The sequence below is a fragment of the Suillus bovinus genome (genome assembly GCF_016758785.1).
Source record: "Suillus bovinus strain UH-Sbo-P2 chromosome Unknown EDB93scaffold_1, whole genome shotgun sequence".
NCBI classification, from domain to species: Eukaryota; Fungi; Basidiomycota; class Agaricomycetes; order Boletales; family Suillaceae; genus Suillus; species Suillus bovinus.
In genome coordinates, this window is record NW_024542057.1 from 1,656,815 (window position 1) to 1,679,939 (window position 23,125).

General features: G+C 47.9%; 4 protein-coding genes across 4 annotated transcripts; 2 read left to right on the plus strand and 2 right to left on the minus strand.

The window, feature by feature from the left end:
* Positions 1-49: 49 nt before the first annotated feature.
* EDB93DRAFT_46267 (SPOC domain-like protein) lies at positions 50-3,206 on the minus strand. The gene is made up of 13 exons (XM_041456459.1): positions 3,137-3,206; positions 2,934-3,089; positions 2,830-2,884; positions 2,648-2,779; positions 2,428-2,599; positions 2,316-2,376; positions 1,714-2,265; positions 1,452-1,667; positions 1,210-1,388; positions 932-1,152; positions 377-866; positions 171-330; positions 50-115 (listed from the first exon to the last, which is right to left on the minus strand). Exons 1-13 carry the CDS (start codon positions 3,155-3,157, stop codon positions 101-103), a joined length of 2,430 nt encoding a protein of 809 aa, XP_041313946.1. The 5' UTR covers positions 3,158-3,206; the 3' UTR covers positions 50-100.
* An 80-nt stretch (positions 3,207-3,286) lies between these two features.
* Positions 3,287-8,594, plus strand: EDB93DRAFT_1197167 (SNF2 family N-terminal domain-containing protein). Its single transcript, XM_041450901.1, has 13 exons — positions 3,287-3,513; positions 3,563-3,671; positions 3,721-5,306; positions 5,356-5,653; positions 5,708-6,146; positions 6,208-6,403; positions 6,456-6,679; positions 6,734-6,748; positions 6,803-7,010; positions 7,068-7,409; positions 7,459-7,737; positions 7,796-7,948; positions 8,003-8,594. The coding sequence occupies exons 1-13, from the start codon at positions 3,352-3,354 to the stop codon at positions 8,405-8,407; spliced, it is 4,416 nt and encodes a 1,471-aa protein (XP_041313947.1). The 5' UTR covers positions 3,287-3,351; the 3' UTR covers positions 8,408-8,594.
* Positions 8,595-10,754: 2,160 nt separating this feature from the next.
* Positions 10,755-11,156, plus strand: EDB93DRAFT_1114030 (uncharacterized protein). The gene is made up of 2 exons (XM_041448223.1): positions 10,755-10,868; positions 10,934-11,156. Exons 1-2 carry the CDS (start codon positions 10,760-10,762, stop codon positions 11,095-11,097), a joined length of 273 nt encoding a protein of 90 aa, XP_041313948.1. The 5' UTR covers positions 10,755-10,759; the 3' UTR covers positions 11,098-11,156.
* Positions 11,157-14,652: 3,496 nt separating this feature from the next.
* On the minus strand, positions 14,653-22,565 carry EDB93DRAFT_46990 (uncharacterized protein). The gene is made up of 32 exons (XM_041456476.1): positions 22,102-22,565; positions 21,749-22,050; positions 21,592-21,700; positions 21,501-21,536; positions 21,432-21,444; positions 21,272-21,371; positions 21,098-21,218; positions 21,032-21,048; positions 20,953-20,980; positions 20,885-20,897; positions 20,793-20,835; positions 20,674-20,739; positions 20,301-20,622; positions 20,077-20,251; positions 19,998-20,027; positions 19,766-19,949; positions 19,654-19,716; positions 19,386-19,488; positions 19,081-19,334; positions 18,999-19,030; positions 18,877-18,946; positions 18,782-18,818; positions 18,596-18,733; positions 18,461-18,544; positions 17,845-18,401; positions 17,445-17,796; positions 16,723-17,393; positions 16,290-16,670; positions 15,980-16,242; positions 15,861-15,927; positions 15,785-15,798; positions 14,653-15,731 (listed from the first exon to the last, which is right to left on the minus strand). The coding sequence occupies exons 1-32, from the start codon at positions 22,531-22,533 to the stop codon at positions 14,788-14,790; spliced, it is 6,021 nt and encodes a 2,006-aa protein (XP_041313949.1). The 5' UTR covers positions 22,534-22,565; the 3' UTR covers positions 14,653-14,787.
* Positions 22,566-23,125: the final 560 nt, after the last annotated feature.

Genomic DNA, 23,125 nt, shown 5'->3' on the forward strand with positions numbered 1-23,125 from the left:
TACGACAAATTTTTATGAAATCAAGTACAGTAAAACATACACAAAGCAAATGGGTAGCATATAGTCAGACAGCTACTACATCAAAAAGGAAGCTCCACAATCATTGCGTGATGAACTAAGATGCAAGGGGCTCGTCAGGCAACCTTCATCGACAGTTAAAATCAACTTACTGCTTCAGATGCAGACTCGGAAAACTCAGATTGACCCCCCAATTTCATTGCCTCGGGCTCACTAATGAGACTGAGGCTGCGGCCAAGCTTTTGCACCTCCTGCCAGAACTCAGAGTTTCCGGCTTCCTTGAGACACGATCCCTTCAGGTTCCTCAGGAAACTGGTAACAATGAGCATGTGAGTGTCCAGGCGATTCAAGTACTTACGCATTCCACGTATCAATCTCATCCTCCTTCAAAGATGTATCCCGCATAGCGATCATACACTCAATCATCTCTTTATGCCGCCTCGACGCGAACGGCCTCAATACCACCTCTTTGATTATGACGCCCATATCTTCCACAGCCTTCGTCACCACGTCCCCTTGTGCAAGGTTTGTCTTGAAATCACGCAGAGGATAAGTCGAGCCTATGATACGGCCCGGCGCACGACCAGGGTCCACATCAGGCGACATCGAGCGTTCTGGGGTAGGTAGCGCGTTAAATGGCCGCTTTTCGAGCAGAAGTGGCTCCTGGTCTGATTCTTCTTCCGTCTCAGAGTCTGAAGCGGCGGATTTCTTGGCTAGGCGTGCGCCGAGTTCGAGGGAGACGGGTACTTGGGACGCGGCAGGTTTTTTGTCAAGGAGGAGCATGTCTTCGTCTTCGTCCACGGCGCGGACGTGACCATCTTTGCGGACTTTTGTGGCTTTCTTGGGTACTAGGTGAATGAGATAAGTATGAATATCAGGTGAATCATGGAATGGGAAGTAATTAAGCGCAAACCTTCTTTGACTTTGAACACTGCCTTGCATTCTGCAATTGCGTCTTTGCTAGCTTCGAGCGCCCACCGAGGAGGGTTGATGTATCTGAGGAGTTCTGGATGGGGTGGCGGAAGGGGGTTACTGGTGATATCGTTCACGACTGCACTGTGAAAAAGCGCCTGTTTCGTGCGATGGATAGCGGGGTTGTAGGACTGTTGGGTGTCGTACCATGGAACTGGTTTCCTGTTTGAAACTAGTTCAGCACAACAAAGAAAAGCGTCTGGTGAATTGAAAGCGCACCCTTCATCGTCTTTCTCCCCTGAATCCATGATATCCATGGAATCGATAAATCTGCCCATGGCTTGGAGTTGATCTTCTGTGGGTAGGTAAGGGTGCTTTGTAATTGATTCGCCATTTTTTGATACAAGATTCTCGAGGGAGGCGAAGGTGTATTTCCGGACATCGTCTGCGAAGGGCATCTATCATAACCAAGAAGAAGTTTGGTTCAGGTGGAGGGTAGAGAAGGATGGAGGGAAACGCACTTGCACCCACAGCAGATAATCAATGTTTGGATCAACGCGTGCCTCTAAAACGCCCATCTTTGGGTCCATACCATCCTTAGAGACCCAGCGCGCGATAGCGAGGACGCCTTTCTCATACATGGCTTGTACTATGGACGAGAGCGCGACCTGCTGCTGTGGTGCACCGGGGTCTGCCCATATATACTGGACTTCACCCATCGCCAGTTCCCGGCGGAACTGTATCTGCGTGAGCTACACACATGGAAACAAAAAGTGTACGTACGTTCTTCGCATGGAAAAATCCGCAAATGTCGATACCCTTTCTTGTGTTCAAGCGCGGGAACTGCCCATCAGGGCACGGGGCATATGTGGAGCCGTATTTGAAGCCCCTGATGAGCTGTTCCTTCTCCACCTTTTCGAGGTTCTTGTCCTTATCTTCCTCATCATCACTGCTCGTATCCATCTTATCCTGTTCTTCTCCCCCTTGTGTTGAGTGGTCGATGTAGTACTCGCTACGCATCTTCAGCTGTGCAAACACCGTCTTATCTTCATCCTTATCGATTTGCATTTGATCGTCATTTTTTTCGCGTCGCCCGAACTTTTTCCAGCTCTTGGGGCGCGCAAGGGCTGTGCATTTGCTGGCTTTGACGAGGATTTCGATGGCTTCCTCGGGTCGCACGTCGACATCACCGAGGCGGAGAACAGTCCCCATGAGTGCGGATTTGGTTTCCTTCATGTCTGGTCTAGTGATTTCTTGGAGAGCAAAGACACATGTTCCGACGAGGCCATTGTTAAGGGCTGAGGTGAGCTTATGGTAAAATGCTTCGTTTTCGACCTGACGGGAAAATAGATTAGATCTAAGAAGCTGGAAGGGAGGAAATGTACCTTGATGGTAGACTTGTCCTCCTCGTGAAAAGGAAATTCGTCATCATCAAAGTCGATACCGCTGATGAAGTACAAATCAGGGCAAGAACAGAAAATTGAACGAGTAACATACATGATAGTGAGAGAGATATCAAGAGAATTCATTTTCTTGACTGTCGCCTCCCAGTCCTCGATTTCCATCGGACTCTGGCCATCTGTCACGATGACAATTTTGCGCGTCCATGTGCGCTTCTTGTTGAGGTAGATGTCCTGTGTTTCGATGCCGACGATGAGAGCGTCAATAGCTACAGAGAATAAGACATAATAACCACAAGGAGTTAGTAAGTACACACGATCTCCCGAGTACTCCGAAGGCTGGAGGGCGTCGAGCTTGGCGAGGGTCGCTGAGTTTGGTTGTGCGATAGGAATGTATTCTAATACATGTTGGTATCCGCCGTTCTTTTCGTGAATAATATTTTCCGTCTCTGAAATATAGTTAGTACACTCGTGATGCGTACAAGAAATGGAAGTGTACCTTCAGAGCCAAATAGGATGACGCCGCATTGGTCCGTTTTGCGGCCATTGAAAATCTGTATTGCTGTGAGTTGATAAGAGCAAGTTGTTGTTTATTCAACGTACCATTTCTTGGATCTTGAGCTTTACGAATTGCAATGCCCATTCAAGGTTGGTCATCTCTGTGGTGCGCTGCTCCCCGTTGGGTGTAGGGGGTAATTCCACGGATCTTGTTGCACCCATCGACGAAGAGACGTCGATGAGAAACATTGTGACAGTGTACTGTCAAACATTTGAGAAATGAATTACTATGAAAAAAATAAACATACTCCTGCACGTTCAGCTGGCATGGTGGTGGTAAATTGATAGCAAACACGTCGGTTGAGACTCAGAAACGCGTCAATTAGGGATGAAGCACGTGACCGTCGTGACTTGCTGACAACGGGCTGCGCAAAACTATTTCCCACGACATTCCTTCTTCTGTTTTTGACCTCTTGAGGAGGAGCCGAGAGGCACCGTACTAGTAGGCCGGACAAGCCACCCCATGGCCATGCAAGGCCAACTCCCAATACAGCCGTTAGGTCACCAACAAAATTCATTCACTAATAATCAACAGATGCAGTCTGCAATGAACCAGCAACAGCAGCAACAGTTATCGCCTGCTCAGCGTCAAACATATGCGCAACGTTATAATATGATTCTTCAGGTCAGTGTTAATCTACTATAAAGATTGACACGTCTTTACCGCCTTTCAGCGCATTAAAGAACTCAGACAATCAGGCGCCTCAATGGAGACCTCCCCTGAACTTGCACAGCTCGTCAAGCAAGTCAATGTCTATCCACAAGGACATCAACAACAAATGAGTCAGTCTTTTGAAATCTTTGTACGAGGCTGAAAACTCAAGATCTTTAGCTAAACAATCACACGCAGACCAGTCACAATCGAACGGCCACCAACCACAACCACAACCATCTACTGATGGGCTCATTAATGGTGCTGCTCTCAACGGCCATTCTGCACCACCGTCTGTTCCAGCACCTTCCATTACCCCCGTGTCATTCACTCCAGATCAAATATCTGCTCTACGTGCTCAAATAATGGCCTTCAGACTCGTTACCCGCGGTTCCCCCATCCCAGACCACCTACAGCATGCAATCCGCATTCCCAACACCGCTGTCCCAGATCTCGAGAAGCTTCTCCAAGGCCCAGACGCGCCCTCTCGTATAGTCGACAGTGCGGCTAAAATACAGAAAGGCCACATTGCTCCGCCTCCACCCACTGAAACACCTGTCACAGTTGAAGTCATAAAAGAAGAAGAGCATGGTCCTCCCATTGACCCTGCTGATCTTCCCAAAGGTCCTTTTCTTGAAGATGCTGTCAACTCCGGCGTGTACCCGTACAACGCATTCAAACTTCCCTTCTCCCACCTCGAGCGCCCACCCAACGTCGACCCCACTATGGTCGCAACGCGCCTCCAGCGCCTCCTCATCCCTTCTATAATGCCCGCAGGCCTCGACGTACACCAGATTATCAACGAGCGTGATCGCTTCATCGAAGCACGCGTCCAACAGCGCATTAAAGAGCTCGAGGAGATCCCAGCCACCATCGGTGATGGAAACTTTGATTCTCTGGCGGACGTCATCCTCGGCTCGCACAAGCAAGAGCCCGCCAATGACAATCAGCAACTCTCAGCGTTGTCTCCACATGGGAAGCTACGTGCAATGATCGAGCTCAAGTCCCTCAAGGTGCTCGAGAAGCAACGCGTCATGCGCGCCGTTGTTGCGGAGCGCCTGATCCAAGGCACTCTGCTCCCACTCAACCGTGTGGACTTTAGACGAGCCCGCAAGCCTACACTCAGAGATGCACGCATGACCGAGCAGGCGGAACGCAAGCAACGTATCGACCGCGAGAGGCGTGCGAAACACAAGCACGTCGAGCAGCTCGGCGTCATATGTCAACACGGAAGGGACGTCATTGCTGTAAACCGTTCTGCGCAGGACCGGGTTGTCAAACTGGGGCGTGCCGTTTTGTCGTTCCATGCGTTCACTGAGAAAGAGGAGCAGAAACGTATCGAGAGGATATCGAAGGAGCGTTTGAAGGCACTCAAGGCGGATGATGAGGAGGCTTATATGAAGCTTATCGATACAGCAAAGGATACGCGCATCACCCACTTACTGCGGCAGACGGACGCCTATCTTGATTCGCTCGCGCAGGCTGTCGTGGCGCAGCAGAATGAGTCTGGCCCCTTGGATACGAACTTTGACCAAGAAGAAGGCCCTGCAAACGAAGCCACGTTTGGCGCCCAGGTCAGTGCTGATGCCCAGGATGACAAGGGTAAGGTGGACTACTATGCTGTTGCACATCGCATTTCGGAGAAGGTCTCGAAGCAGCCCGGCATTCTTGTCGGCGGTCAGCTCAAGGACTACCAGCTCAAGGGCCTGCAATGGATGGTCAGTCTTTACAACAACAAGCTCAATGGTATCCTTGCAGACGAGATGGTGAGCAACGTCATTTAGGTTCTTCATATTGCTTCTCACACGATCGTAGGGTCTCGGTAAAACCATCCAGACCATTTCGCTGGTTACCTTCCTCATCGAGGTGAAGAGACAACGCGGTCCTTATCTAGTCATTGTGCCTCTATCAACAATGACGAACTGGTCTGGCGAATTTGCAAAGTGGGCGCCGACGGTGAAAATGATCTCGTACAAAGGCAACCCTGCGCAACGTCGCAACCTCCAAGGCGACTTGCGGATGGGCCAGTTCCAGGTTCTGCTCACTACATACGAGTATATCATCAAGGACCGGCCTATTCTCAGTAAGCTCAAATGGGTTCATATGATTATCGGTGAGTGCGTTCGAGCATTTTCGTCGGTTCTCGGTTGTTCATCTTCGGTATTAGACGAGGGACATCGCATGAAGAACACCCAGTCGAAGCTTGCGCAGACGCTCACGCAATACTACCATTCCCGTTATCGCCTTATTCTCACTGGTACCCCCCTTCAGAACAACCTTCCCGAACTTTGGGCCCTCCTTAACTTTGTTCTTCCCAAGATTTTCAACTCTGTGAAGTCATTTGACGAATGGTTCAACACGCCGTTCGCAAACTCGGGCACAGGGGACAAGATCGAGTTGAACGAAGAAGAGGCTCTGCTCATCATCCGGCGGTTGCATAAGGTGTTGCGGCCGTTTTTGTTGAGAAGGCTGAAGAAAGACGTGGAGAGTGAACTTCCAGATAAGGTGGAGAAGGTGATCAAAGTTCGCATGAGCGCCTTGCAGAGTCAGCTGTATAGGCAGATGAAGAAGCACAAGATGATCGCCAATGGAAAGGATGCGAAGGGGTACGTTGTTTTTGTTTTCGGTGGAGCGGGTGGGACGTATTGCTGATTTTTTGTTCTCTAGCAAATCTGGAGGTGTGAAGGGTCTGAGCAACGAACTCATGCAGTTGCGCAAGATCTGTCAACATCCGTTTTTGTTCGAGAGCGTCGAGGACAAGGTCAATCCCACCGGGCTCATCGATGATAAATTGGTCAGGTCGGCTGGCAAGCTTGAGCTCTTGTCGCGTATCCTTCCCAAGTTCTTTGCAACGGGTCACAGGGTACGTTGCACCCTATAATCGCCTGAGCTACACTGATTACTGTGTCTATTAGGTTCTTATTTTCTTCCAAATGACGAAGGTCATGGATATCATGGAAGATTTCTTGAAGATGATGGGCTGGAAGTATCTCCGTCTCGACGGTGGTACGAAAACAGAGGAGCGTGCCTTGCATGTACAGCAGTTCAATGCGAAGGATTCGGAGATCAAAGTTTTCATCTTGTCGACACGAGCTGGTGGTTTGGGTCTCAATTTGCAGACTGCAGATACGGTTATCATGTGCGTTATCTCTTGTGGTTGCATCGTTCTCTATGCTGACGTGCAGGTTTGTAGCTTCGATAGTGACTGGTGAACAAGCTTCTGGCCATTGTCTAGACAGACTTGCTGATGATAATGCCTTAGGAATCCCCATGCTGATCTTCAGGCTCAAGATCGTGCTCACCGTATCGGTCAAACCAAGGCTGTCCGGATCCTCCGTTTCATCACGGAGAAGAGTGTCGAAGAAGCCATGTATGCTCGTGCGCGGTACAAGCTCGATATCGACGACAAGGTTATCCAAGCCGGTCGCTTCGACAACAAGTCGACGCAGGAAGAGCAGGAAGAATTCCTGGTGGGTGTCGCAGAAACTTTCATACACATAACGGATAACTAAATGTGTGGTATGCAGCGGTCCATCCTCGAAGCAGACCAAGAGGAGGAGAACGAAGAAGCTGGTGACATGAACGACGATGAACTTAACGAGATGTTGGCGAGAAATGACGAGGAGGTTGAGATTTTCCGCAAGATGGATCTCCAGCGAGAACGGGATGCGTTGGACGCATGGCGTGCAGTCGGCAACAGGGGGAAGCCGCCGTTGCCGCTCATGCAACTTGAAGAGCTACCTGATTGCTATCAGACGGATGAACCGTTTGAGCCAAAGGAGATTGATGATGCTATTGAGGGCCGCGGTCAGCGCCGTCGTAACGTCGTCAATTATAATGATGGTCTCAGCGATGAACAGTGGGCAATGGTACGTCTTGTAGGATGTTATGATGTACGAGTGCTGATTGAAATTTTAGGCTGTGGAGGACGGCGAGGATTTGCAGGAACTCGTTGACCGTGCCCGTGGCAAGAAAGAACGACGAGCTGCCAACAAGCTTCTCAAAGACACCGACACGCCTGGTCGTAATACTCCAGCGTCAGACGTGGGTGTCGGGCGCAAGGTGAAGAAGGGCAAGGGCAAAATGACTGCCAATGACTATGATACACCTGGTGCGGCTGGCAAACGGAAACGTGGGATGAAGTCCATGTCCGTGACACCTTCGGTAATCGATGATGAGGAGGAAGAACGTGACATAGTGAGCTGATTCTGAGTGCTTTTTCAAGAAAAAAACTGATGGTGGCGCGGGCATATAGAAACGACGCAAAACGAAGGCGGGCGACCTATCGCCTGCAATAAGAAATGAGATGAAGAAAGCTTTCAATGAGGTTCTTAGAGCAGTTCTCGCTTGTGATGACAAAGATGGGCGGAAACGTTGCGAACTTTTCCGGGAGCTCCCTGACAGGAGAGTGAGTAACGAAGTCTGGTTTCATTCTATACTGATATACTGACGATACGATCAGGATTATCCCGATTATTATCAATTAATCACACATCCGATTGCCTTGTCCACACTTCGAAAGCGGGGTAACACTGGATACTATAAGAGCATCACGCACTACAAAGAGGACTGGAAGCTGATGTTTGACAACGCACGGACGTATAACCAGGAGGGTTCATGGGTATACATAGACGCTGAAGAGATGGAAAAAGTTTTCCATAGCACTTTGGAGAGAGTGACTGCTGGGACGGGGCTACCTGGAGCCTCACCAGCTCTACTAGGTGGACCCTCAAGCTCTGCAGCATATGACTCCGCGCTTACGCCTATGGACGAGGATGAACGGCCGCAGCGGGGCAGGGCTCGGAGTGCTGGTCGCAAACAGGTGATCAGCGATGATGAATACCTGACGCCGAGTGATGATGAGTAGATATTCTTTTACTACGCCATCCTTTGTCTTTTTTCGTGTTCTTTCGTTCATTTTTGACACCATCGTTTTTTGGAGTATTTGTATTGGTACACAATATCATCATATGTATCCTCGAGCCCGCGTCACATGCATCGGGTCATGTCACAGATTCAGATTTCGGACACGCATCGAATCGGTGTTGTTCAGGATACAATTAATTAACGCCAATATGAGGAAGTTGGCTTAGCCAGCGGATGCTCGAGCGCACGCAACGTGGCAATTAATTTAGAGTATCTAAGCGGCCCTAGTCCCCCTCCCGAAGCCTTGGTCATAAACACTTAATTTCAATAGCAGCATCCTGACCTAGAACCTTTGCCTTTAGCCGGACAGCCAGGCCAATATGCACTTATTGAATACTACGAGCGGTTTCAGCTGGCGATGCACCATGTGGCACGCTCTCACACGTTCCTGCGCTGTCCAAAGTTTCACTGGGCCTGAGGCCTGAGGGATTTGAATTTATCTGTAAAACCATTTTAGTGAAGTTTCCTGCTGTCTGTGTATAAAAGAGCAAAGTAATCACTGTTGCTTCAATAACAAAGAATATCATCATCCAGCCCTGTCCTTCGAAGTACAACAATGAAGTTCACAGACATAATCATTATGTCTGCCGTAATGCCAGTACTGTGCGGCACAGCTATAGCACAATTAGACCCCAGCGGCACGCCGTGCACCAACACTGGTGAATACCTTCGCATACATGTTTTGACCTCAGGCCGTGTACTAAGTATGGGTGCTTGCAGAACTGTACGGTTGCGCATACCTCGAGGGATATAACAACAACAATCCGTATATGTATTACTGCGCGCAAGACAACACTGTGGAGCTCTTGGCGGAATGCACCTGTGCGATTTGCTGTACCGTCGTGAATAATGGTCTTACTATTGGCAAATGCCAATAGGGAGTTCTAGGTACACTTGGTTAATTTCTGTCATGTTTTCAGTGGCGATGGCCAATACTCATACTGTACCATTTCATCCTTGTGTGACAGTGACATCAAAACCCAAACCGACACCGGACCATGTGACATATGACAGGGTGTCAAATTTCGACACAGTTGTAATGGTGAAAATTGCATTACATTGCGCCTTAAGCAAAAACGCGCTGTAAGTGTTTGTGCGTGTAAATGAAACCAATTTGGCTTCCGCTATGACGAAAATTTGAGATGTGAATCGTGTGTGACAAGTGACAGGTGCCCAAATGTAACCTCTACGTGACAGCAAGCAAGAAGCGGACTCCTTAAACGCATTTAGTTGACCCGCCTTTCTCAGGAATACCTCCGTTCTCGACGTCACAGCAAATCGCACAGGTGCAATCATCAACGTAACCCTCGATAGTGGAGTCTTCCGCGCACCAACCCAGAAACGGATTGCCGCCGTTATAATCATTGAGGTAACTGCACACGTACTGTCCTGAAAACACCCGTACTTAGTACGTGGTCTGAGGTCAAAACACGTATGCTAAAGGTATTCACCAGGCTTGTCGCATCGCATACCAAAGGGGTGTACTCCTGCTACAACTGCGCCAAGTACTGGCATTACTGGCAGATGTAATCATAATGGTGAGTGAGATGAACTTCATTGTTGTACTTCGAAGGAGAGGGCTGGATGATGTTCTTTGTTATTGAAATAACAGTGATTACTTCGCGCTTTTATACACAGACAGCGGGAAACTTCACTAAAACGGTTTCATAGAGAAGTTTGAATTATTCAGGCCTCAGGCCCAGTGAAAACCGGACAGCGCAGGAACGTGAGAGCATGCCACATCATGCATCGCCAGCTGGAACTTCCTGTAGTATTCAATAAGTAAGTGCATACCGCGACTGCAGTCTCTCCCGCTGATGGTGCGCCAGTACTGTAGTTCCATGTACATGTATGTATATGTTAATTCAAATTCCATGTTTCTCCTAGATCCTCTCCAAAATCCGCGCCGTTGTATGGAGACACATGGCAGTAAGGAAACAGGGGAAGTGTTAATGACATGAAAACGAAATTCATATTAATATTAGTGTCCCAGATGCTATAATCACTGGGACGCTAAGCGTCGTCGAACCGTCGTGCAGCCCAATGACATCCACAATGAGTCTGATGGACCTTATGAGTCCCGGGGCTTTTCCCCGGGCAATTTCATACGTAGTAGAATAACATGATCCTCTCCGATCGCGAGTTGGGTATCGAATTTAGGCTAAGGATTAACAGGACATTAAATTCGTCGGTAAAACATTTGAAGAAGTTTCTAACTATCTGCGTACATATAAAAAGAGAAGTAATCACTGTTAGAAGGACATCATCCAGCCCAGTCCTTCGAAGTACAACAATGAAGTTCATCTCACTCATCATTATGATTCTGTCTGCCGTAGTGCCAGTAGTACTTGGCACAGATATGGCACAAACACCCCCCAACGGCGATCCATGCGACAAGCCTGGTGAGTACCTTCATACATGTTTTGACCTCAGACTGCCAGTGCCTACTAAGTACGGGTGCTTGCAGAACACTACGCTTGCGGAAACCTCGCGAGTTATAACAAGGGCAATGCATATTTGTCTTACTGTTTGTTAGACCACACCTTGGTGGTCCTGCAGGATTGCACCTGTCCGACTTGCTGTAGCGTCTGGGGCGGAGGTACTATCGGCAGGCAGACGAGATGTAATTGAGGATAATGCCTTGAAATTGTCCGGCAAATCAGAAAAAGCCCCGAACAATTTCCATCGGTATCGAATTTAGGCTAAGGCATGAGGCTGAGGATTAACAGGAATTCATCTGTATCGGCTAATGCATGAGGCTGAGGAATTTCAATAAATTTGTTAGTAAAACCATTTTAGTGAAGTTTCCCGTCGCTGTAAAAGAGCAAAGTAATCACTCTTACTTCAATAACAAAGAACATCGCCCAGCCCTGTCCTTCGAAGTACATAGTGGTGCCGAAGTCCGGTTCGGTTCGGTTCTTAGGCCTCTAAATGCGAACGCCGAACTGGACCATCGGTCGCGTTCAGGCAAGGAGGACGAACGCTGAACCGGACGCTGATGAACGCGTTCACAAGCGTTCGGTTCGAGTTCAGAACGCGTTCGAACGCTCGAACGCTACATATAAATTGACAAAAATTGCAAGAAATACATGAACAGTAAATGAGTAGCTAAATTTCGTCCATGGCAGAGTGTTCGTGAGCAGCAGCAAACTCAGCTTGAACCGTTGCGGAAATATGGCCTTGACGGTACCCACTTTTCAACAGCTGTAGGGCCTGAAATGTTGTTGGCAACAACCGATTACGGCGCGTGGTCCCAGTGATGCCGCCACTCGAAAACGCTCGTTCAGATGCGACGGCAGAGCCTTGAATAGCGAGGTAATCCTTTGCAATGCGAGAGATGGTGGGATATTGAATGGAATGGTGCTAAAGGCATTTTAAGTCAACTTGCAAGGAAACACGATGCGAAAAAACTCACGCCCCACCACGCCACTATATTCTCAACATCTTCTAATGGGGCAGCAAGGTACTCGTCGAGCTCCTGGTGAGGTCTTCGATTTGCGGTGTCATTTGCGACACGAGTTTTGACAGCATCACGCATCCAGCTATGGCCGTATGACCCCTGGCGAGCAAGCAAGGAAGGAGCCACAGCAGCTGGCTCTGCAGTGGCGGGCGAGACATTGCAATGATAATATTTGTCGAAAACCTTCCGCAAGCTTCTCATGCCCTCGTCAAAGTCACAAGGCTCCCATTTACCCTTCACGTATGCCACCTTATAGTTAGGATCGAGCGCTACATTGTACATTAGATAGGGCATCATAATAAATAAAATACATACCGAGGCAAACGAAATAAACATCAGTTTCGTCGATTTTGTGGTACCATTTGCGAATATTGTCGAGGCCAGAGTTGATCGCAGATGAAAAGTCGTCAAACTTTGATGAACCAGCCATGTTTTGCCAAGTTTGTTGGAGATACTCGAGGACTGGAATCGTGCGCCATACGGTAGGTTCGCGAGTCGCTGAAAACGATTGTTGAGCATTGGCAGGTTCCTGGTTATACAGTAGGTTAATACAACATTTGAGACTCGACTGGACACTCGCACATACCTGAAGCACGTCATGCATCAGTTCCAACTTCTTCCATTCTTCGGCTGAAAGCTTGAACACTCCATATGACTTGCCCCACAATTACAAAAAAAAAAAACACTCACCTCGTCCTCAGACACGATAAGCTCGACAATGTAATCCATTAGACCGGTCTTGGTGAATTCAGGAATTTTAGCCGTAAGGGAGGCATCTAATGTTTGCTGCGCTTCGTCAGTTGCTTTGCAGTTAGGAGGTATCGCCCGATCATGCATCTTGATACCTCGTTCGTTGCAGCGGTTGCGGTATATTGGAAAGTGACACTTCGCGTTTCGAGCGATATGGGTGCGGCAAGTCGAAACACTGCCTTTGAAAAAGCAGTGATTGGTGGGTACATCATTGGCTCTTAAATTGACATTAGTTATGCATGTGACATTCAAAGTAAAAGTAAAAATGTACCTGCAGATCTTGCACCACCAGCCGTCTTCGGGTTCTTGGGTGTGCGGATTGATGTGTCCCTTCTCCTGAGTAAATACTACCTTCAAATCCCCACTGCACTCCTCTTTCTTCTTATGCTTGCGATCCTCACGATCCTTGTCTCCAAATACCTTGGTCCACTCATAAGCTTCTTCGGCCTCTTCTTCATCATCTGAGCAATCTTCTAGTGCAGGGGGTTCGTCATCATCGTCATCGTGGGACCCATGTTGCACTCGCTTGGGTGTGGGCTGTCCTTGGGGAGGCACTGGAGCCACTCGTTTGGCAGCTTTGGCTGGAGCTGTGTTGCCAGCATTGCAGATTTTTTCTGTCGGTTTAACGGCTCGGCCTGAGCGAGACACGAAGGCAGTTAGCTTGCCATTGGATGCAGGAGGCGGAGGTGGAGCAAGCATGGGGGTGTCATCGTCGGGATCATTGTACCAATCGATGGCGCTAGCGTCTTTGAGTTGGCCATTGGATCCAAGTGCGCAAGACATTCTCGCAGCCAGAAGGGTGAATATTGTACCTGTAGTAGCTCATTTATACCAAAATTTGTGGTTAGAGATTAGAAAAATGCGACGCACCTTGAACATATTGTTGCCATGCAATGACTGCAACAGTTGATTGATGTTGAAGCAAAAGCAAGTACCTGAACGAGCATCCCAAAGATATGTTCTGAACATAGATTAAATTATAATCCTAATAACGATTAACATAGGGCTTACCAAAACATTGAATAGATCACAGAGGAAGTCAGACGTCACTAACAGAAATGCATTCAGTCTTTTGGTTGTGAAGTAAGAGCCGTTCTGGAGATCAATGCTCCCAGAACTGCCAATGGCCATATGAGTTTGTTGCCAGGTGATCAGAAAAAATATTAGGATAGATGGATAGCAATAAGCTGAGGACCTCAAGCGGATCATAGACAGAAGGAAAGAACCGTTCGAACGCGTTCGAACGGGTCCAGACGGGTTCACAAATCTGAGGCACCAGCCGAACGCTGAACCTAATAATAGGTTCGGTTCTTACCGTAGGCTGAACCTCGGACCGAACGGACAGTCCGGTTCGGAAGGGTTCGCGTTCGAACCGAAGTTCCGAACCGGACTCCGGCATCACTAGAAGTACAACAAGATCTTTGGGTGATGCTCACCCGTGGAGAGGATGGGTGCCATTTGGTCTTCGCACACTATATTTTTGCTCGCTGCGGGATGACTACCGAATCTGTGGATAACTTGCTCGGATAAAAAATGTGAGTCACCGTAGACAATACTTCTCAATGGGCAGTTTGTACTGCTCTCCAAGTCGCAAGTCTAAGTGACCCATCTCATGAACCTGTGATGATGGGTCGTCCCCCAGGCAGGTCCACAACACCCTGTGTCTCATGTTGCTTCTTGTTGGTCGGACAAGACATGATGGGCGTCATGCCAATAAATTTGTTGCAATGGTTGTGCATTGTTCATACACACAAGTTAGACATGATGACGAAAGAACCACTACTACGAGAGACTAGGACTAAGTATGTATTGGTACACAAATTATGGTCTCCAGACAATTGAATCTTCCAGGCCCTCGACGTTAAGAGCAGGTCTCTCTTTTCGCACGCGAAATAGTTTCTTCTCTGCAACGATTCCCTTATAAGCCATCTGGAACTTGGCTTGCATATCCTTTGTGCTGCCGGGAACTTTTTGAATGAATTCTCCAACCTCCAAAACCGCGCGTTTGAGGGCGTCGATATCTCGGGTACGATGATCTGGTGAGGAAGGCTCTAGCTTTTTGCGCAGTTGCAAGCCCTTTTTGAGGAGCGATCTGTAAACAAGACTGCACGTCAATCATTGCATGACGCTGGGTAAATTTTGACTGACGTGATCTCGCTTCTCTGCTTGCCCAATTTCTCGAGCTCTTCATGAGACACCATATTGAGAAGGTCTTTCGTCTTCTCTTTGACAGCGTGAGTCAGAGTTATGCCCCTTTCCAGGCACGCCAGAAGGTGGGGCAATGGTCCAAGGAAAAGAAGACGGTAATAGCTTGGACGCCATTCAGAGGACCTCGTCTCCTTGAGGCATGTCGTGAATATCGCATTGATTTCTGCATCTACCGCAGAACCTGAACGACGCCAGATGTAATAACGATATGCACACTGAATCGTGTGAGCTGCCCGGTCCTGCTCTTCGGATGGCCCGTTGGAACGAAGGGACTCATCTTGCACAGGCTCAAGTAATGTGAGGGATGTGTCAGCCTCGTCAATATCTTCCATGTCATCAGTAACCTCGGAATCAACGGCGACTGGAACTTCTTTCTTTTCTACTTCCTCTCCGTGGGCCTCCTGAGGCATCAGCTTCAAGTTCTCCTTCTCGGCCTGACGAACCTTTACATCATCTTTGGGACGCTGCATGCGAGGCACAAAGGTAGCTGCCTCCGGCCTCGGCGTAGACTGTGCAGCGACCATATGCGAAGAAAGAAGATAGGGAATGTCACTAGCCTTTTCGTAAAACAGTTGTCGCACCGACGAGATTTGAGTAGATTGCCTCGTCTTGTGAACAAGTTGGACAAGATCGCTCGCAGCAATGTTGGTATCGAAATCCAGAACAGCTCGCAGGTGGCCATCCAAGCGAGGCATTTCTCTGCCGGGCAAAAGCGCCATGTGCTCAACAACGTCCTCCACGAGTTTTCGATAGTATGCAGTGCACTGAGGTTTATTGCTTGTGTACAGACGAAGCATAATCGAATTCACTTTGCGCTTGACCATGGGGTATCGTGTGTTGTGAGCAACTGTTACAACAGATTAAAAGTTGTTAGTTGACGACGAGTTGAAGTAGACGCACCAAGGCAAAGATTTCTGCAACTGTGGATGAGTAGGGATGAATAGATCATTGTATACAGGGTGTTGACTAGACTTACAGCCGGAAGATGAAAATATCGCGAAGTAACGGTGTGATACTGGTAATATGTGCAAGCCACAAAGAACCTGCCGATTCATGAGTGTTAAACATGGTCTGCGGAGTGTGCAAAAGTTCTACCCATGGCACTATCCATGCGCAAACTCCATATTAGATCCCCTATCGCATCCAAGAGCAACCTCATTGACTCCGGTTCGACGTCTTTTTTCACAAAAAACTTGTGGGGGAAGACCAACCAGTTTGATGGAAGAACGGCACCGTGCAGTGGAAGTTTGTCTAGCGTTGGATCCATTCTGTGATTTATAATGAAAGAGGAGAGGATATCCTCAATGCAGTCACATAGAACAGATAGATTGACGCGTAAACGGTTGTTGAGGACATGCCTGCAAAATTTTTAGCATGTGCATATGAATACGAGATGTAAACTCACAGTAGAAACAAAATTCCCGATGATATACTGCTGGGAATAGCTCCTCGATAAGAATTGAGCATGTCCATCACCAGGTAGCGGTTATCTGGCCGTCGGAGGAGCTCGGTAAATGTCTTTCTGTTGACACACTGTGCCTCAGCAATGTAGGCGGGAGCATCATTCCGATCAAAAGCGAAACTCAAACTAGTGATTTTCATCAAGGTCGTCAGAGATTGAGAGCTCTTGAACGGGTTCAAACTATAGAAAGATTCGCGAATCCAGAGCACTCTCAGGCCAGCTAAACCATGTGGAATGAGGGTCAAATTGAGGTCCGCAAATGAACCTTGAATGAACAAGGGTGGAGCCAGCGCTTCGTAAAGGTGTTCGAGCCAATCCCTCATGCTAATAACAGTATCAGCATAGACTTCGGCCGCAAACAATACACTTGGCGCACCTTTCCCATTGTTTCGAACTAGGATGCGCGGAGTACAAGAGTTGTAAGATGAGAATCAATTGCATATGGATCGCGACGTGGGTGTTGTACTGCGTGCGGTCCATATTCGATATCGCAACATGGTTCTGGGGGCATTGCTCTCTTTGGCACGTCCCAGAGACAATAAATGGCAAGCACTGCAAAAAGACTGGAGCGTCGCAACACATTTTATCGAGTTCCAAAACCTTGTCCTCCAAGACAGCTCGAATGGACAGATGGATCAGTTCTGTTGCATTTTTACGAGAGGACTTATATCCGGATGGATGTATCGAGACCAGACGGCGGTTCCGAGGAGTTCCCTTCACATTGTCGTACAGGAACGTCCCACTCGGTATTAGAAACTCGTCGCCCGGCAGTGGCACAATTGAAAATAGTCTTTGTACATCGCATTCGTGGCGTCCTAAGGGGTCAGGCATGGTCAAATTTTGATACAGTAGTCGCGCATAGGTATGAAATGTTTCAAGAAAGATTGCCATTTCATGGTGTTGGAAAGGACGAATGTCTGTCAGTCGAGTGAAAATGTGATCCAGGCAAAGGAGAGCGGCAGTGTGATGATCATGTTCCTGGAAGATAAGGGCAAGTTTCTTTAACGACTCATGATCTTCTCGCAAGATGCCCTGAAACATCAAGATCTGCACACAGATCAGTTCGGTTGGTCCGTTTCAGCGATGTGTGATATATACCAAATTATGAGTCGTTGACTCCAGTTTCTTCATTTGCAGCTGATCAGCGAGGGTGATAGCGCGCCGCACCGAGTGGTCAAGAACGGCGGCTTTTGGCTTGATCCTGAATGAACATTTGCGCCACATAAATTCCAGAAGAGTGTCAGCTGCACGAGCAGCTGAATCGATCTTTCTGTCATCCTTGAGAAACGCTTGAACTGCTTCTATGGGGCGATTCTCTGATAAGTGTATCTCGGCGACCTCGTAGTACATCGACTGAGACTCCAAAAGGGCAGCACGGGAACCATCCAAGTCGTATTCCTCCAAAAACTCGAGTTCCTCATCAAACGAAGAGAATAGTGGCACAGGGGCGCTACACGATTACCATTAAACCAAATCATACTAAATTACGGTCACTTACTGATCATTGCTTCTGCTGCAGTAATGAAGCCGACATACCATCCACAAATCTGTCGCGGTCTTTTCAGGTATCACAGCGCGGTGGTCCGTAAGGACATGGAGCACCCTGTCAAAAGATCCAGCCTTGCGATATCTCTTCGCAGCTAACTCGAACTCTTCAGCCTCGAGATACTTATCAGCAGCTTTGAGGTCTTGTCCCCCTCTGACATGGCAATCTGCCGAGGTGCGGTGATATTGACGTTTCTCGTTGCCAGTAGCAGCTGCGGCACAGTCAGAAAAGGCTTCTGCTGCCGCATTAAAAGCCCTTTGTTGAACGCTAAGCAAGGCCACTCCGACACTGGAACGTGCTGCCTCTCGTAGTAGATAAGCTTCGCAAACCTTCACTTCGCGATGCAGGCCAGCGCGCTCGAAGCAATGAATAGCCTGCGAGTAGTGCTTGTGCAAGAATAGTGAGCGCCCGGAGGATGCCCATTCTTCCGGAGTGGATGATACAGCTAGAGGAGAAACATCCGTGCTGTGGGCACAGGTGTGGATCAGATTTTGAGACTCCCACAAAATCTGGAAATAGATAATCATTAAACCAAGTAGCACACAAGATGCAGGTGGTCTAAACGCACACGCATAGCATCAGACTTATCGGATGTATCAAAGATCCATACGTTCTTCCTTGCACGGGTAATCCCCACGTAGAGGAGTTTCAACTAATAAAAGTAAGTGATATGCTTTCCTTGATTGATGAGCGGTGTACTTGCCTCACTGCATATTGCAGCGTACCGTATCTCATCACGATAAAAATCTGGCGCATAACCTTGGCCCTGCACCCCGTTGAGAACTACCCGCCAGCGTGAGGCATCTACGGCGGAATCTCCGAAAAAATTGTACAGTAGAACCTGGCCGAAATAAGTCATCCGTCAGATAGTTAAGGTCAGTTTTCTCACATCGTCAAACTCGAGGCCTTTGCTGTCATAGAGCGTCCTGAGCAGGTGCGCGAACATAAAAACCATGGAGCACAGATGTTTGTGAGATGACTCACATTATCATTCCAATATTTCCTACTTTGTCTTGCACGGTCTTGACTGCTGCTTCATTACGCACAAGTATGCCTATAGAATAACTTTTCATAACATAACGGAACTTTAAGCAGAAACTGCTTACATTGGCGGGCTCCAAGCTCTAATTTATTCGCACTGCAAATATCTCAACAGAAGAACGATGAACATTGAGGCAGTCTACTTACCTCTCCCCGACCAAAAATTGTTTAAGGTGAGTGTCATTATCCAAGTGCGTGAAAAATACTGGCTTCACTCCATCAACCACCCCCTTTTCAGGTTGGAGGTGATCAATTGTATTTGGCCAGAACTTCGTGATGAGCTCGATGACAGAATGAGCACAGTTCACAATGCCATTGTGTGATCTGTAGTTGGTACCCAATTGAAACATCGTTGGTTGATGCGCAGGAGCTCCAGTGGGGGTGACCGAGCTACTGTAGCGCTGTAGGAAGATATCAAATCACACACTGGGAAACAAGCACTGTTTGCTAACCTCCATACGATAGACAAATGCTTTCAGGTCATTGAATCTGAAGGAACTTCCGGCAGAGATCGTCTGCGCAGTATCCCCAGCCCAGAAAAGACCATCTGAATTCCTACACAGTCGCCTCAAAACTAGAGCAAAAAGTTTTTTCACACTCTTGTATTGAAGGAAAGATGACCTACCCAACGCATCGATTAGAAGATTGTCTTGCGCCTCGTCGACATACCTTGTGTAGTCAATCAGGATCTAGAATTAGCCCGACGAGAGATATACATACATATATTCAACCTGTTGACCAGGAAAATTTTTGTTTTGCAAGGCCTTGAGTATCGAATGCGTGCTATATGGAATCAATTCTGGGTTCCAACGAGGAGCAAAACGGCCCGTACCGATCCGCTACATCAAAGTGGCGTTTCTGCTTCTTGAATTTCCTGTAGCTCTCGAATATATCATAAACTCTGTTTCTCTGGTTGGCAAAGACCGGATTGGAGCGACAGGGAAGACAGAGGTAACTTGGACGGTCAAGGAATCCATCCGGAAAGCCCAACGCCTGTTCGGAGCCTTTGATGATACCTGTGAGGCGGTTCAGTAACTACTCGATTGGAGATGGATTTGACTTGCCCATAAACTCGCTGAAAATCAACCATGAATCTGGGTAGGACACGTGAGTGACCATCTGACAGGAAGGAAGCAGTATTACTCAGGTTCTTGGTGAGTCCCTGCGGAAAATGCGGCCAATATTGCTTTTCGAATACATCATAGGTAACGAACGAGTCATACGCTTCCATGTCATTAGATTCGAAGAACAGCTCAGCGCTATGCCTCGTCTCTGGATCGTCCATGTTGAAGATATCGCCTGCGATCATCTTTGCCAGCTACACAAAAGGAAGTTTGAGACGGTCTGTGGAATACATGATGACATACTCGATCAAAAGTCACGAATAAGGGAAAATGTTTATCCTCAAGTTCGCTGTATCTCGCCGGTACATTCATCTGCGACTCGGGAGCATCGTCAGGATCAATAAGGTCGTCCTCGAAGCTTTGTGCCTTGAGTTTTGCAATTTCGGGCAATGTATAGCCTGACATTGCCAGGGACTCGCGAAGCCTTGTGAAGTATTCTTCTACTTTTGTTGCCAGCATTCTAGATTTAGTGACGAAAATTTGACGTGGCTTGGGCATGTCATTGGCGCTTAGTTCCCAGGCTCGCTGGATCCCAAGGATCTTGAACAGCATTGTCGTCGTTTTTCTAGTGGCCATGAGATAGATAAGTGAGCAATGTCGAGCACAATGTACTTACCCTGTGCCACTGCGACCCAAAACATAGCATGATGTAGTGCACTCGACAATCTTTTGTTCTTGCGGACTGAAGCGATCTCAATCACTAAACTCATTTTCAAAGCAGTCCTTGGGACATACGAGAGCATGAAGACGTGGTGTACGTCATGGTTTGCAATGAGACCTTTTGCAAGAATGAGATGATGTGGATGACCGAGTACAAGGTTACTCACTATGCAAAAAAGTCTGAGGGATCGTTATTAAGTCATTCTATATCGAAGAACTATACAAATAAACGTACTTGGGAGAATGTAATATATTTCTCCAAGCTAGAAAATCGTCAATCCTCAGTCATCCAATTGTAAGATATTCATTCATACACAAGCAAAGAGTGAAGCTACACCACAGATCAATCGATGTGCTACCGACAGATGCAAACACTCAACATGCTCCATGTCCTTGGCACTAAGATCCAGTGGGCTTGCTAGAATCTCTGGCTCAGGTTCTGTCGGCGGGAATGAGGCCGGCAGAATAGCATTGTCAGTTCGTTTGGTACGAAATATGCATCTGATAGAGCAGTGACTTAGTAGGTCGCATAATAGATGACAGGTATGCCCAACCGTCTGCGATATTCTGCACCCCTGCGTGCTAGATGGTTTCCCAAGGCATTCCATATTCTGCCGAGCTCAGAGTGTCTGTAGATCCCGTATACTTTGATGACTGTTATCCGTGTGAGTGATGACAAAGATTGCTGTTCATCCGTGATGCATGATGGCGCACCCTGTTTCTCAGACTATCAAGGATCGGTCTCAGCATTATGTGCCGGTCTTTTATGGAAGAATCACATACCTCTCCACCCTGCTCAGGGACGCAATCAATCTGGTACTGTGATAAAAAATAGGTTATATCCCTCCCAGAGTTTCTAAGAAATGACGTCTACCACCAGCCGTAAATCTTTAGTCATCTTGGCTTCAAAGATAGGAATGCCTGCATCCGGTCCATTGAGTCTCTTATGATTGTCAGTCGAAAATTGGCCACGCGAGAGGTGTCTGCGGTAATTATAAGATCAGTGGTATTGATGTCATCAAAAGACGGACTTGATCTTCTTGTAGATAATCTCGAATATTTTTTTGTCTGCTCGGCGATGTTCGCGTAGATGTTTATATGCTCCAGTGGATATGAGGATTTGCCACTCTCCAAACGCGTTCGCATTGTCGAAGTAAAGAGCAGCCTTCATGGGCTGTACCATTGGATACGCAGTGTGTTCTGTTGAGCTCTCGGCGTCTTCGGGGAACGAGACTTGGGGCGCAACATCTTTAGCAGACTCTTCCACACTTGGGAAGAGCAAGGCTTTGATGTCACCCACTAATTCCGTCCTCCGCAGAAGCGAGAGGTAAAACTTGGGGAGGCTGTCAGGGAACGTCGAAAAGTACATCATGAGAACACACACCGAGAGAATTTTCTTCAGTTCTGCGAGTATGTCGGTGGACAACGACATGGCCTCCTCACTCGTGGAAGGCACATTCATGCCAAGTTTGACGAAGAGTGATGCATCGATGGTCACATGATCATTCTGGCAATCACGCTTGCGCATGACTCGAGACGCTTGCGTGTTGATGACCCTGTCATCAGGTTTGGGATCGCGAGCGTTCGTGAGCAACTGTACATCAGCAAATTTCATGGCGCTCAATGACCAAAGCACGGGCTGTGTGCCCTCAATGAAGGCCCGGTAGCGACCGATGTCCTTTGCAACTTCCCTCGACAAAGACTCGATTGGCAAGGCTAGAGCGTAGATGGACACGTTGTCCAGCATCTGGCATGCAAGGGATGATCGGTACTCGTTGGCATCTGTAGGAAAGTCGACCATGATTTGTGAGACCATTTCTGTAGAGCGATCCCAGACTATTCAGGAAGTCAGTTAATGTCATGGAAATGAAGTCTGCGAGATACCAGAGACGATGTATTCAAAAACACGAGGGAAAGAGAGCATACGCTCAATTGCAGGTTGTAATCCGCTGTGACCTCCTAAAGCGTCTAAGTAAGACAAGGCGGCTGTGAGGCCTGTTTCGTGAGCCAATTGATCGGTTGAAAACAGTTCCGACATGAGCAGTGTAGAGCTGGAACGGTTCATCACAGGACTTTTGAGTACGTGAAAGGTTGGTACACCAAAGGTCGCGGCGCGAGGGCAAGCTCCTCAGGCGTAACTTAAAGCTTGCAAAGGCGTTGACGTCATATATGGCCCAGACCTTTCAGAATTTTCGCAAAATAGACTTGGACTGCCAAAAATTGAATTTTGAGAATAATGATAGTTTCAGCTTAAGTGGAAAGAAGAGATACCGACGCAACATGTTCGATATTCACTGCTGCGAAGTATATGGATGCGATTCCCCAGAGCAAGCGGTGTCAAGACCTCTCACTGTGGACTTTAAAAAAAACCGAATTCACGGACTTTGCTACTTATTAGTCAGTTGCTT

Excerpts from the sequence above, each read along its gene's own strand:
- EDB93DRAFT_46267 (XM_041456459.1), bottom strand. The coding sequence starts at position 3,157 with ATGCCAGCTGAACGTGCAGGA. Across the intron at positions 2,600-2,647 it reads TTCGGAGTACTCGGGAGATC|CTATTGACGCTCTCATCGTC; the intron begins GTGTGTACTTAC and ends TATTCTCTGTAG. Across the intron at positions 867-931 it reads AGTGTTCAAAGTCAAAGAAG|TACCCAAGAAAGCCACAAAA; the intron begins GTTTGCGCTTAA and ends TCATTCACCTAG.
- EDB93DRAFT_1197167 (XM_041450901.1), top strand. The coding sequence starts at position 3,352 with ATGGCCATGCAAGGCCAACTCCCAATACAGCCGTTAGGTCACCAACAA. Across the intron at positions 3,672-3,720 it reads AGGACATCAACAACAAATGA|CTAAACAATCACACGCAGAC; the intron begins GTCAGTCTTTTG and ends CAAGATCTTTAG. Across the intron at positions 6,404-6,455 it reads TCTTTGCAACGGGTCACAGG|GTTCTTATTTTCTTCCAAAT; the intron begins GTACGTTGCACC and ends TGTGTCTATTAG.
- EDB93DRAFT_1114030 (XM_041448223.1), top strand. The coding sequence starts at position 10,760 with ATGAAGTTCATCTCACTCATCATTATGATTCTGTCTGCCGTAGTGCCA. Across the intron at positions 10,869-10,933 it reads CGATCCATGCGACAAGCCTG|AACACTACGCTTGCGGAAAC; the intron begins GTGAGTACCTTC and ends GGGTGCTTGCAG.
- EDB93DRAFT_46990 (XM_041456476.1), bottom strand. The coding sequence starts at position 22,533 with ATGGTCTCACAAATCATGGTCGACTTTCCTACAGATGCCAACGAGTAC. Across the intron at positions 20,740-20,792 it reads CACCACGTCTTCATGCTCTC|TCCGCAAGAACAAAAGATTG; the intron begins GTATGTCCCAAG and ends AGATCGCTTCAG. Across the intron at positions 19,717-19,765 it reads CACTTTGATGTAGCGGATCG|CACGCATTCGATACTCAAGG; the intron begins GTACGGGCCGTT and ends GATTCCATATAG.